At 33.2% G+C, this 14,180-nt stretch overlaps 3 protein-coding genes across 4 annotated transcripts; 1 reads left to right on the top strand and 2 right to left on the bottom strand.

The window, feature by feature from the left end:
• Window positions 1–1,508: 1,508 nt before the first annotated feature.
• On the bottom strand, window positions 1,509–3,748 carry LOC140991924 (uncharacterized). Its single transcript, XM_073462094.1, has 2 exons — window positions 2,741–3,748; window positions 1,509–2,649 (listed from the first exon to the last, which is right to left on the bottom strand). The coding sequence occupies exons 1-2, from the start codon at window positions 3,740–3,742 to the stop codon at window positions 2,410–2,412; spliced, it is 1,242 nt and encodes a 413-aa protein (XP_073318195.1). The 5' UTR covers window positions 3,743–3,748; the 3' UTR covers window positions 1,509–2,409.
• Window positions 3,749–7,588: 3,840 nt separating this feature from the next.
• LOC140956365 (vacuolar protein sorting-associated protein 29) lies at window positions 7,589–10,254 on the top strand. Of its 2 annotated transcripts, none has more exons than XM_073413084.1 (4): window positions 7,589–7,741; window positions 8,264–8,458; window positions 9,221–9,358; window positions 9,722–10,254. In XM_073413084.1, the coding sequence occupies exons 2-4, from the start codon at window positions 8,327–8,329 to the stop codon at window positions 10,007–10,009; spliced, it is 558 nt and encodes a 185-aa protein (XP_073269185.1). In that variant the 5' UTR covers window positions 7,589–7,741; window positions 8,264–8,326; the 3' UTR covers window positions 10,010–10,254. The 2 variants fall into 2 exon arrangements, with proteins under 2 accessions (XP_073269185.1, XP_073269186.1); XM_073413085.1 differs by having other exon boundaries at window positions 7,595–7,741; window positions 8,246–8,458.
• Window positions 10,255–10,706: 452 nt separating this feature from the next.
• Window positions 10,707–12,677, bottom strand: LOC140991844 (uncharacterized). The gene is made up of 5 exons (XM_073462002.1): window positions 12,343–12,677; window positions 12,186–12,235; window positions 11,815–11,938; window positions 11,618–11,716; window positions 10,707–11,521 (listed from the first exon to the last, which is right to left on the bottom strand). The coding sequence occupies exons 1-5, from the start codon at window positions 12,512–12,514 to the stop codon at window positions 10,899–10,901; spliced, it is 1,068 nt and encodes a 355-aa protein (XP_073318103.1). The 5' UTR covers window positions 12,515–12,677; the 3' UTR covers window positions 10,707–10,898.
• Window positions 12,678–14,180: the final 1,503 nt, after the last annotated feature.

The following is a 14,180-nucleotide window of genomic DNA, read 5'->3' as shown; positions in this document are numbered from 1 at the left end:
ATTCTGAGTATCTCATTTACCAATTGAAGTATTTTAAATTTAAAATTTGGAATTTGAAAAGTAAAACTAAGTACGTCAAAAAGTTCAATGCTTAGTTGCCAAATTTATTTAAAAAAATTTGGAAAACAAAATTTTAATGAAATGTACATGTCATCCAAATGCATCTTCGATGCAAATGTGAGGATGAAAGGCATATTCGAATATCCAGTATTTTAATATCTATTATGAGTATTTTATTTACCAAATAAAGTATTTAAAAAGTAAAATTAGGTATTTTGAAAGTAAAACTAAGTACTTCAAAACGTTCAATTTTGAAATTGTTTTTTTTAAATAAAAAATTAATTTAATGAAATGAACATGTCATCCAAATACATCTTGGAAGCAAATGTGAGGATGAAAGGTCAACTTACATTGTCTACTAGAATATCCAGTATTTTAATACCCATTTTGAGTATCTCATTTACCAATTAAAGTATTTTAAATTTAAAATTCGGAATGTCGCAAGTAAAAGTAAGTACTTCAAAATGTCAAGTGCTTAGTTTTTAAATTTTTTTTTTTGTCAAAATTTTTTTTTAATGAAATGTACATGTCGTCCAAATGCATCTTGGATGCAAATGTGAGGATATTTAAAAGTGAAAGTCATATTCGAATATCAAGTATTGTAATATCTATTATCAGTGTTTCCTTTACCAAAGACAATATTTATCAAATTAAATTTAGGTATTTCAAAAGTAAAACTAAGTACTTCAAAAAGTTCAGTTGTGAATTTGTTTTTTTTAAAAAATAATTTAAGAAATAAATTTAAATGAAACGAACATGTCATCCAAATGCATCTTGGATGCAAATGCGAGCACTTGGTGTAGTAAAATTGCCTACTTGAATATCCAGTGTTTTATTAAATTTTTTGAGTATCTCATTTACCAAATCAAGTATTTTAAAATTGAAATTAAGTATTTCGCAAGTAGAAGTAAGTACTTCGAAATGTTGTATGCGTAGTTGCGAATTTGTTTTTATTTCCAAATGTTCCATTGAAACACCTACAGTAAATGGATATTTTGAGAATACATAAAAATGATATTTCCATTCAATATATTAAGTAACAACAAATTTGAGTATCATATAAGGAAAAAGAGTACTGAAGCTTAAAAGTTAGTATTTTTGGCAAAACATTCCTGGAAAAATTTTGCAAGGAAATATTTGTAATGATAAGAAACCACAACAACTCACAAAGTTAGTATTTTTGGCAAAACATTCCTGGAAAAAATTTGCAAGGAAATATTTGTAATGATAAGAAACCACAACAACTCACAACAAATATGTCATGCCATCAACACACAATCTCACTGAAGCAATTTTACAGATTCATTGTTGGTTTACAAAAAACCACAACAACTCACAACTAAGCATTCAACTTCATACACTTTTCCAATATCACTGAAGCAACCAGTATTTACATACCCAATCTCACTGAAGCAATTTAACATATTCATTGTTGGTTTACAAAAAAAATTGTCATGCCATCAACGCACAATAACATCTTACCACCATGTCAAAACAGCAAACAAAAAATGGATACCATAAACGTAATGCTCCAAAAGGTCGATTAGTTCAAGGAACAACACCAAATATATTCACAAAATGCCACCACATCTTGTAGTCTTTTTGTACAACCATCCCAGCTGGTTTCTTACTCTAATACATGCCTGCAATAAATTAAAATAATTAAGATAGTGATTTGGATTTTTAAAAATAAATTAAAATACAATAAAATTAAGATAATTGAAATAAACGATATAGTATTAATGTCTATGTCAATCAAACCAATTATGGCACTGGTTCTTTGCAAGTTCGTCTATTATGCCCTCGCCTATGACATCTCCCACACGTTGTCACACGTTGTTCAACTTGAGAAGGTATCCGTTTAGTCCTTCTACGTCCTGGCTGGCTACGGGTTGTAGGAGCATAAATGGTAGGTCCATCATTCAGATAGCCCTCACTCATGTCATATGTTGGAATTGGATTTATGATTCCTTTATAAGCTTGGCGATACATGTTGATCTTAAAATATCCATCACAGAATTGATAAACCGAGAGAGACTTTGATTCTTATCACGAGCAAGCATGCTTGCACGGTAGCTTATAGATCTGCCAATATCGACATGAACAACGACATGCATTCAATTCCACTGAAAAACTTTTGTCCCCATCTATCACCTCAAACAGAGCTCCACGACTTGTGCACCTTTAAGGTTCGAGATTGTATGTATGCAATTGACACATCCTTCTCTTTTCTTGGACTTAGTTCTCCGATCATCTCCAATGTTTTTTCTCGTCTTTTGTGCATCGTGGTCATTATTTGAATTCGTATATTATCTATCATACCCACAATAGGTAGATATCGCGCTGCTTTTACCCAGTTGTTCCATCTTTCAACAATATTATTATTAATGACACCCCATCGCTCACCCACAAAAAATAATTGGCCCAATTTTCTGGGGACACACTCACAAGAAACTCCTGCGCGAGCGGCATCGAATCGATTATGCTTTTGATATGTTGTGAGAACTCATGTCTTGATGGGGTGTACGCAGCTTTCTTCAAAACAGAAGACCAATGTTTCTTGTTGTGGAGAGGATACCTACGCAATACCTACAAAATTTAAATTTAAAAACATTAAAGATAATAACCAACTGAAAAAAAAAAGATGGCTAAAATATTGAAAAATCAAAATAAGACAAACCTGCTTGACAAAGTTATCGCCCAGATGTCTTAAACAATAAGAATGGTGACTACCAGGGAACACAGACTGAATAGCTTTGATAAGTCCAGGATGTCGGTCAGAGAAAAAAATGTAGCTACGGAATATCATTATGTATTGGGATGCCAAGACATGTTTTAACTGGTAGCAAAACCATTCCCAATTAGAATCGTTTTCTGCATCAACAACTGCATACGCAAGTGTAAAAATATCATCATTCGCATCCTTTGCCACAGCGCCTAATAAACATCCTTTGTACTTGTTCTTAATGTGAGTTCCATCCAAAAATATTAATGGCCGACAACCACTGACAAAACCAACAAGACATGCGTGAAAACAAATGAATAACCGTCTAAATTTGTTTGTCATCGAATCAATTTCACATTCAACAAAACTCCCGGGATTTGTTTCTTTAACAGCATGACAATACCATCGTAATTTATCATACGACCCCTTATCAGTTCCATGAATATCATGCATTGCCATCTCTTTACCAGCCCAAACTTTGTGATACTCAAGTTCTACTCCATAATCTCTTTCAATGTCCTTCAGCATTGTACATGAGCGATATGATGGCTCTCCCCTTAAGTTCTCCCTCACAACATTAGCTACCCAGGATGAATCAGCTTTAGGGTGACTTCTACTCTGCAAATTGTCATCCCCACAACTATGGCTTAGGTTGCACTTTCTTATGCCAAATGAATTGTCTGCTTTATGTTTGGAGGCATAAATTTTCCACTGACAATTCTCTTTGCTGCAAACAACTAAGATCTTACCACTTTCATTTCTCCTGTAAATAAAAGATCTTCTACTGGCAACAACATAATTTTTAAGAAAAATCCTGAATTCGGCTGCATCTTTAAATTTTTGCCCAACACCACGTATGCAATGAATCCAAGCATCAATAGAATTGGTTAAAGTGCCAACGTCAAGCTCGTGAACTCCGTCATCACAAACTTCATCACCAAAATCAAACCTAAGCATTTTAATACAAATCAATAAAATACATGAGGAAACACATCAATATTCTTTTACCTAATTTAAATTGAACTATAAAATATAACAAATAATTCTAAAGTAAGGCACATTAATAAAAAACAAGCAATAACTCATTTATCAACTTTGCAATTTCTAAAATTGGCAAACAAACAATAAAAAAAATTGGAAACAAAAATATAAGGAAGTTACCTCGCAACATTTATGTTGACCGGGCTCTGATCATCTTTTGGAACCGCTATCAATTTGATTATATTTAATTTCAAACAACTGTGAATGTTTATCATATTTCGGACATCATCATCTTCATTCAAGGTTACTGCAATATGCTCATGGGGTGCCATGTATTACAATATCGTTAATTCTGAATTAATAGCCGCACATTTTCGTCCTAAACTCTGGAATATCTCTAACAGAGTTGCGCCATTAGGAATTGAAATCAAATAAAGACCATTGACGTAGCGGCAACTTCCAAGAAACGAAAATATTGCACTCCCGGAACCGACTTCCATCAATAAATCGATCGTGGAATATCTAAAATATTAAAATTTGATTCTGCTGAATTAGGCGTCAAATAAAATGGACATCCAAAAAAAATTCGTCCTACAATTTATTAATTTAAATTAAAAACTCAAATAATGGGGATAAATGATTTGCATAAAATAAAATCACAACCAAACCAAAATCGCCCTTTGTGCTCAAACAATATTGAAGCATAAATTTATCTATTCACATCATATTTCAACAAAATCATCCAAATTTTCGATACTCATTTCAAAAATATTTTTCTTCAAAATCATCGTAATAATTCAACAATTCTTTTCAAAATTGTTTGACAAAAGGTAAGTCAATCAAACAAACAATAGTGCACAAAAAAAATCAAGTGGAAACATCATAATGATCTTTCATGCGTAAACTAGTATCAAATAACAATCTCATTCTGTCAAACCAATTCAAAAACATTACATCAAAATAAACTAAAACAATCTTATTTTTACAAGCCAAACTAATCTCACATAAATATCATTCCAAGCATATTCTCTAAACTAACATGTTCTGTTAAACAAAACTTGTTCCCAAGATCATGCACATTAATGTCCGTATTCGGTCAAAACAACAAAATTCATTTTCACTACACTGGGATAAATTTTACGATAAGGCACCAAAATTAATTAACAAAAATAAACATTAATTGGATTTAATCAAGCATATTACTTTGTTCAACCTCATTCGTGCAAATGGTGTTTCTCTGACGAAATTCTCTGCCCTAAATTCAAGATTCTGTCCGCAAATCGCAGCCCTAAACTTTGCTCCGTCCACTCTTCAACTATTTCACTTCTGATGTCTTTTATTGGGCCGATGATTCATTCCGCAATTGATAATCCTATTACGAAAATACAACGTCATAAACACATTTGTGTAACCGAAATGCGATTGAAGAAAAGAAAATATTTTTACGCACAAAAACAATTACACCTACACAAATGATCACAAATAAACGACAATTGAAATGTGTACCATTTAATCGTCTTTTAGTAGTTTTATAGGGTGGTAGTTCCACGGAAATCCGAAAATAAAGCGCCTTTTTTCTCCTCCTCACATACGCTGCTACCACCCACAAATTGCTTCGACCCAGAAATTATGGTTTTTGCAAAGTCTGCAGGAATAGGAAGGCAATGGAAGCTGGGCCTTGTGGTTTGCGCTGGTTGGGAATCGACTTTGCTTGGAATTTTCTACGCTCGGTTGCGCAGATTCACGATTTCCAGCAACGGGTTTGTGGGAAGAGTAAGTTAATTAGACCTGCAGAAAAAAGGTAAAATGTGCTGAAGGAGAATGGGAGAGGATTTCATACATAATGGCTAGTAGGAAATTAAAGGGGAAAAGAAGGGTTGCTCTCACAGAAAACAACCAGAGTGGGAAGCGTGAGGAGAACAGGAGGGGAAGATGAACATAATAGGGATTCTTACAATTTTTTATTCATTACAAAAAGGTAAAAATGTAAAATTGCATTACACATGTATTAAAAAACAAACTGGATTTTGGTCAGGTACTAAAACACAAAAATTAACTCATGGGGACTGAATCATAAAAAAATGAAAGACAGATGCATTTTTCTCCAAATTCCCCTTATTATTATACAATTAATATTATAATTATTCCAATAATACAAAAAGTATACATTTATTATAATTAAATTAAGTATAGTTAGAATTATACAATTATTAATATAATTATTCCAATAATACAATTACTATTATAATTATTACGTGATGCGTTCACTATTATACAATTATACAATTAATATTATAATTATTCCAATATTATAATTATATAGTTATTATTATACAATTAATATTATAACTAATTCCAATAATACAATTAATATTATAATTATTATAATTAAATTAAGTATAGTTATTATTATTACTTAAAACTACTATGATGCGTTCATAAAGTGCTCGGTGATACAAAAATTCTAAATTATAGTATTATAATTCCAATAATACAATTAATATTATAACTATTGTTATTACTTAAAATTACTATAATTAACGAAAAATAATAAACAAAAATAATATCGTTATCTCTAAATATTTTGAAAAAATGTCGAAGACTTACGTTAATGAATAAATGGAAAATTCTGAAGACCGGTGCTGGAAAGAGATGTGCTCGGTGATCGAAAGAAAGACGCTCCTGAGAAAAAAGGAAGAAATGCTCGATCGGTGATTGAAAATGAGAAAGTGCGCACCTCATTTAAAGAAGGGAGGGGAAGTCACGGGCTGGGGTCACGGATTCAATGAATCCGTGACATCCTATTTTACTTTTTTTTTTTATTTTTTTTAAAGAATTTATGAATCCGTGACATCCTATTTTACTTTTATTTTATTTTATTTTTTAAAGAATTTATGAATCCGTTGCATTGTTTCACGGATTATACTACCTTTATAAAACTTTTCAATTTGCAATATTTTTATAATTATTTTATTAATTTATAATATTTTTTTAAAAAAAGCCTTAAACTAAGGTATTATTATTATTATTATTATTATTATTATTATTTTCATATGTTATCTTATTAGTCAATATTATTCACTGTTAGTTTAGATTTTATTATTTTACTATCAATACTACCTTTTTTAGCTTATTCTTACTGTTGGTATTATTATTCTTTATATATATAAATTTTAAATTTAATTTTTATCGGTGGTACTGTTAATAATATTAGTATTTGAAGGAAAAAAACTAAAACAAAAGGTGACTTTCGCCATGTTTCATATTCATCCATTGCTTATGAGGGAATACTAATGTTTGCAGATGATAAGACATTGATTGATTATTTATTTTTGGTTTGTTCAATATTTGACTCAAATTCTATAAATTATTGATGACATGGATAATTATTTTATCTAATTATATTGATTTGTCATCCTTATATTATGCATATTTTATCATCCAATCTACAGATGCAATCGAGTCGAATCGAGCTCACGTACCATATTACTCGAGCTCGACTCGATCGAATATTAATTTTAAAACTCGAGATCGAGATTGAAAAGTTCGATTTAGGCTCTATTTTAATTCTATAATATAATCGAATATCTTGCGGGCTATTCGAATATACACGTACAAAAATCGAGCTGGACTCGATCAAATATTCGAGCTCGGTTTGATAAAACTTGAGTCGAGTCTTGTTCGAACCACTCTTAATTATTCCCAAATAACTTGACTCGTATTCACCGAATCCCATTTACTCCATTTTCATATTATAATTTGCAGAAGGGTTTAATTTTCAAATTATAATAAAGCCTAGTTTTGTCGATAGAATAGCGATTTCAACTCATAAATTAGAAGTGCGACATCACTTTTTCCCACATCCCCACGCTTTTTTGTCTCTGCGAGGAAGACGACCTCAAAACAAACGCCATTCTGCTCAAGAGTCTTCCGCGGGTTCAATTTCTTATGTAATACACGAAAAGATAATTTCAGGTTAGATCGCATCTATGAGATGCAGTAAAATACCTTTGAAAATCCTTGATTTTCTTGAATTTTTTGGAATCTTTTTGCGCTTCCTGTGGGAATTTTAGAATTTGGGTTTTTATTGTTGTCTGAGCTGTTGTTGAGTGCTGATCATCAAGTATCTGGCAGATTGTTGTGCGTGATTTTGTTGCATGATATTTTCGTGATGGATATGTTTTTTTTTACTCTGGGGCAGTTCAGATTCTCAGTTATGCTTTGAAATAATTATCAAAATCTATCGTTTTGATAATGGTTTTATTTGTTACTCTACTGGTAATTTACACATGTTTGGTCGGTTCGGATTTTCTGGTTACGTGTACATGTGATTTGCTTTTACCAATTGAAATAGCGTGTGATTCATTAAAAAATTGTGTTTTTGGAAATGGGAATCGGGACGTCTTTCGAACGGGAGACGAGTTGTTTGTAGTATGTGGAAAGTTGATTTCTTTTCTTTATATGAAGTATCTGCTTTAGTTTTTGGGTCTTTTTCAGATTCTGTGCTGTGCAAATTTTTTGGAAGAATAAGGCAGAGTTTGATAATTCAAAGAGCTAGAGATGGTCCTTGTACTAGCATTGGGTGATTTGCACATACCACACAGGGCTCTTGATCTGCCTGCAAAGTTCAAATCCATGCTTGTTCCGGGAAAGATCCAACATATAATTTGCACGGGCAACTTATGTAGCAAAGTAAGTATATCTGCGATGGCTTGATTAGTTTTCTTGATTCAATGTGATCTATGCTTAGTTTATGTGTCTACTGCTATAGGTATATGTTCTGAGTAGTGTTCTTTGGTTTTGCTTTTACTTGATATTTTTGTATAGAATCTATAATGCTAGAATTGGCTCATAAATGTAGAACTGAAAGTGAAGCCTGCTCTGTTAAATGAGGAACTAGTTAGCATTTTTGTGTATAGTAACCGAGATTGATTTGTATACTTGTATATTGTGAACCAGAAATTATTGCTTAAAAACACTTTTTGAGTGGTTTTAGATTACATTTTTGTGCGGTTGAAGTTCTCATATTCGGTGTCAATAATCTTTTAAGTTACGATTTTAGAATTTTGTTTTAAATTTACTTTGTCTCAATGGGGAAGCAATACATTGGATGATGGTATGACCGTTTTGCCCATTGTGGGGTTTGTTAATGTATACTGCTTTCAGGAGAACATGGAAAATGGGGAAAATTTGAATGGGCAGATCACACATAAGACAAATAGTAGAATTTGTAGGTCACTTAAGCTCTTAAAAAGAGAGTTAAGTTAGTAATATCTATGACACAGTTCAGCAGCATTATCGGCTTTCGTGCAGACTTGGGATATTAAGTCGGTCTGTTTTTAGAGTTTTGTATCTCACCAGTTTTTCCCATTGTTTGTATCTGCGTAATCTGCATTGACCTTGGGTAACTTTCACATTATATGAAGATACATCATATATCACTGTTTTTTGCAGGAGGTTTATGACTACTTGAAAACTGTTTGTCCAGACTTACACATCACTCGGGGAGAATATGATGAGGATCCACGTTATCCTGAGAACAAAACCTTGACCATTGGTCAATTTAAGCTTGGTGTGTGCCATGGTCATCAGGTGTGTTCTCATCCTTTATTGTGTTGTTACATGCTCCACTTCACTCAAAGACTATAGACCTACAGAAATTGACGATTGGTCTTTTGAAACTAAGAGTACGGCCAAACCCTTTGCTTTTCATCGGCTTCTTATGTCAAGGCTAAAAGTCTAAAACTCAATCAAATTTGTACCAATTGATCAGTATTTTAGCATGCTATACTTGAAATCCTCAATTTAAAAACTATTCAAGATCAGCATCGGTTTTTTTGAAGAAGTGGGTTCAAAATTCTTGATGCCGATACAATCTTCTTGGAATCATAAAACAAAACACTGTAAAGCAGGGTAAACACTATAAGCTTATTTCTCATGTAAATTTTCTTGAAGGTTATTCCATGGGGGGACCTCGACTCATTGGCTATGCTCCAAAGGCAACTGGATGTTGACATCCTCGTAACCGGCCACACACACCAGTTCACAGCTTACAAGCATGAGGCAGGAGTGGTTATAAATCCTGGATCTGCTACTGGCGCCTTCAGCAGCATCACTTATGATGTGAACCCGAGCTTTGTTCTCATGGATATTGATGGTCTACGTGTTGTTGTGTACGTTTATGAGCTTATCGATGGAGAGGTGAAGGTTGACAAGATTGATTTCAAGAAGACAGCAGCTTAGACAGTTTCGGCGAACGAGTCATATCCATGGATATTGTTCGTTTTAGCTTTAAACAGCGACTGAAAATCAACTCAATTTGTGTTAGCTGCATCTGGAATGCATTGGTTTCGTTGTTTTGATGGTGGTTATATAACTGTGGGCGGCTCTGGTTGATATTTGGGGATGATGGATGAATTCTCTTGACCATAAGTTTGATGTTTTCCATCATTTATGTGTGTACACAATAAATTGAAGTTTGCTTTATATATCACATACAAGAAATACTAAATTTAAGCATCACCGACCTTTCATTCTTTGAAAACACTTCGCATTGTAATAGGAGGCCTCATTTTTCTAAAATATTTTCTTCTTCTCAAGATATAACTAAACATTAGTATCTTATTTCTATTCTTACTTTACCTTAGATTAAATTTTGTGTTCGTTGTCAATAATAATATTTTAAAATATTCAGCTCTTAATCAATTTTAACAAATTTCAATTGAAAATGAAATATACTTAAATAACACTTATATGATTTACTCCTTACTACGAGTTGATACTCACTACAATTAATTTTGTACGAGAACTAGTGATTACTACTCTTTTAATGTATTGGTAAATTTTGAGTATACGCAGTATTCTACAAACCACACAAATCAACTAAACCTGAATAACTCAAGTGAAGGAGCTTTTGGAGGATATGAATTTGGGAACACAACCAAGTCAGCTAGCCTGTTGTCCCGATTATTCTCAATTAAAGATAAAATGGAAATCTCTCCCTTTTTTTAACTCATAAAAGAAAAGAGTCTTCAATACCAAAACTAAATTACTAACAAATAAACAATATCATTCCCAAGCTGGAAAAACAAAAATGAACATAAAAACAGAGTCCCGTGACTGAAATTTCTATCTAATGTGTAGTAAACCTATAAACCATGACATGCCTGTACTTCTCCCCTGGATTCACAATCTGCGAAGGGAAGTTCTGATGATTCACAGAATCAGGGAACCCTTGAGTCTCCAGGCAAAAAGCCGCATATTTCTTGTACACAGCTCCGTTTTTGCCCACGGTATCCGGCAGCATGTTACTAGTATAAAACTGAACTCCGGGCTTATCGGTCCACAGCTCCATTTTCCTCCCTGATTTTTTATCGTAAACCATGGCGGCCTTATTGAAATGCTTCCCTCCACCCGTCATATCCAGAGCATAGTTGATGTCGTACCCGTCCGACAGCTCGCTGAACTTGCTCCCGATCGTCCGGGGTTGTAGAAAGTCGTAAGGCGTGCCTTTGACAGGAGAGATTTCTCCGGTGGGGATGAGTTTGTCATCCACCGGGGTTATGCTGGAGGCGTAGAGCTTGATAGTGTGGGAAAGTATGTCGCCGCTGTCGTGGCCAGCGAGATTCCAGTAAGTGTGGGATGCGAGATTGATTGGGGTGGCTTTGATCAGGGGCTTGGCCTGCATCTTTATGCCAAGCTTGTTTGTTCCTATGAACATGTAGGTCACCATCACGGAGAGATCTCCCGGGAATCCTGTTTTCACATTGGAAGCATGAAAATATTATAAGATAAACGGAACTATGATTCTTAGAAAATAAATTATAATTGATGGTATCGGTGCAACGTTACCTTGTTCACCATCCTTGCTGTCATAGGTAAGGGTAAGGTGACTATGTTTCACATGCTTGGTCACGGTCCACACGACATCGCTAAATCCTCTAGTCCCGCCTACAAATGTACACATATATATATCTCAATCGAATCTGTAACATTTATATATACTCTTTTAAAGAGATGAAAGATTTATAAATGATTAATTATCTTACCGTGGAGTGTGTTTCCATGATCATTAGCAGGCAATTGGTAGAGTTTGCCATTTAAAGTGAACTGAGAACCTCCGATCCGGTTAGCCACACGGCCAACAAGAGCCCCAAAGTATGTTGAATCATTCTGCAAAAAACAAAACCAGCATTGCATAATAATTAAAAAAAAAAACAAGTATTAATTACAGGCTAAGAAAAATCAGAAGATGGAAGGTTTTTTCCTAAATATTTAATCAAATTTAAATATATAACTATATTTTTTTTATCAGTGGAGAGAGGTTTATCACACGAAATATCTAAAGTTCTACGCTTCGATTATACAAAATCATTTCAATTCCTAGGTGGTCTACACCTGAAATACATGATACACTAACCTTGTATCCATCAACTGAATCAAATCCAAGAACAATATCGTCAAGTTTCCCTGAAAATTAAAAAAAAAAACATCCCAGAAATTTAATGAGAAGATATTTTTAAATGAAACCATATAAACTAAATATTCTTCAATGTAAAATAACAAATGTTACCCACCATTCCGATCAGGCACTATCACAGATAGAACAGTGGCACCGTAGTTGGTGATTTTCACTGAAAAATCACCTTTTTTCAACTCATAAACCCCTATTTCTTCATCACCTTTACACACATTTCCAAATGCTAAACCCAAAATCAACACAGAGAAACAACACAATATTTTATTCATATTCAAAAAATTATTTTATACTATTTAGGTATAATAAAAACCAAAAAGAAATTAATATAAGGCTTTATCTTGTGATCCTACAATATATATATATAGAAAAAGTGAGGATGGGATGATTATGAAATGGATTAGGATGAATCAGAAAAGATTTGCTGTGCTTTGAATGCATAATTTTGTTGTGATATTAGGATATCTGACTTTTTGTAGATAAATTTTCTCACATTTTTCTAACGAAATAGCAATTATGGGTATGAAATAATTAAGTGAATAATGGAGAAATTTATGTCTCGGAACAAATGAGGTGTATTCATTCATGAAATTTAATAATTTTTTTTAAAAAAATAGACTTGTGTGGATAGATTTTTGCTAACAGAATTTCATTGACTCTTTGTAGATATTTTGTTGTACTTTGTACCTTTAAATATAGGATAAATACCATCTTTATTTTGTATTTATTTATTTATTAATGTAAATAAATTTTTCTTATTTAAAAGTTAAATAAGTTTAATCCGTGCATATATGTGTGCGTGCGAGTGTGAGTTTATCTTATATTCGAAAATTTTAAAAAAAAAGTGTCATCGTATTAAATCAATAACTTTCTATGTGTATGGATAGATAATATATTTGCTAATAACAGACACATTGCGTATATTAAATAATGATCACAACACATATAAATCAAGAGACAATATGAACAACACAAAAACTCTTGTGAGACGGTCTCTCAGATCAATTTCGTTGGTTGAATCTCTTATTTGGGGCATTTATGAAAAAGTATTACTTTTTATGCTAAGAGTATTACTTTTTATTGTGAATATCGGTAGGGTTGACTCGTAGATAAAAATTCGTGAGACCGTCTCACAAGAGACCTATTCTATGAACAAATATTTGTCAAGGTAAAAAATAATTTCATTGTACCATGATATAATTTTTTATATATAAAAAGTCATATATCAAACCATATATTTTTAAGAAACATAAAAATAATTATCTTTTTCATATGAATATTAACATAAAATATCTATCAAGAATGTTCAAATCCATAAATGCAACAAGACAAAAAGCCTGATCTTGATGGGCCCTGGTGATACCATATTAATAGGCCCATCAAGATCTTACCCTAGGTAAGTGGCACATGATGGATCTCATGTACGCTCCTCTAAATACCAGGTTTGAGTGTCCAATTCATTTATTCACTATATTGATTATCACAACATCTCTAGTTGCTCTCTCATTTTATTCTCGATATCTGAATTGAGCGTCAGAGAGGCTACGCTGGGCCACCCTCCCGGCCCCCTTCTAACGGTCTCCTTTGTGATTTCAGTCCTAGAGTAAATTCGAGGTCTGCATTCGGGCTATTATCATCTGCTGAAACCGAATCCTATATTTCAAGTGAGTATCACTTGGCGCCGTCTGTGAGAAGCTTGAGATGAGACGTAGAGATAGTAGGCCGGAGAGGAAGCATAAGAACTAACTCAGTATCGTCATGTCCTCAGACGAGACCAGAGCAACCTCGTCTTGAGACGGGACCTGAGCAACCTCGTCCTGAGACAAGACCTGAACAACCTCATCCAAACGAGAATATGGAAAACTTGACCCTGGAACAGTTAGGCCAATTCATTACCCGAACAGTAGACGAAGCCATGAAGAAGAACCAAGAGTCTAT

This window comes from Primulina huaijiensis, chromosome 13 (genome assembly GCF_012295235.1).
Source record: "Primulina huaijiensis isolate GDHJ02 chromosome 13, ASM1229523v2, whole genome shotgun sequence".
Taxonomy (NCBI): domain Eukaryota; kingdom Viridiplantae; phylum Streptophyta; class Magnoliopsida; order Lamiales; family Gesneriaceae; genus Primulina; species Primulina huaijiensis.
The sequence above is the reverse complement of the archived record's forward strand: the minus strand, read 5'-3'. Positions and strand labels throughout refer to the sequence as shown.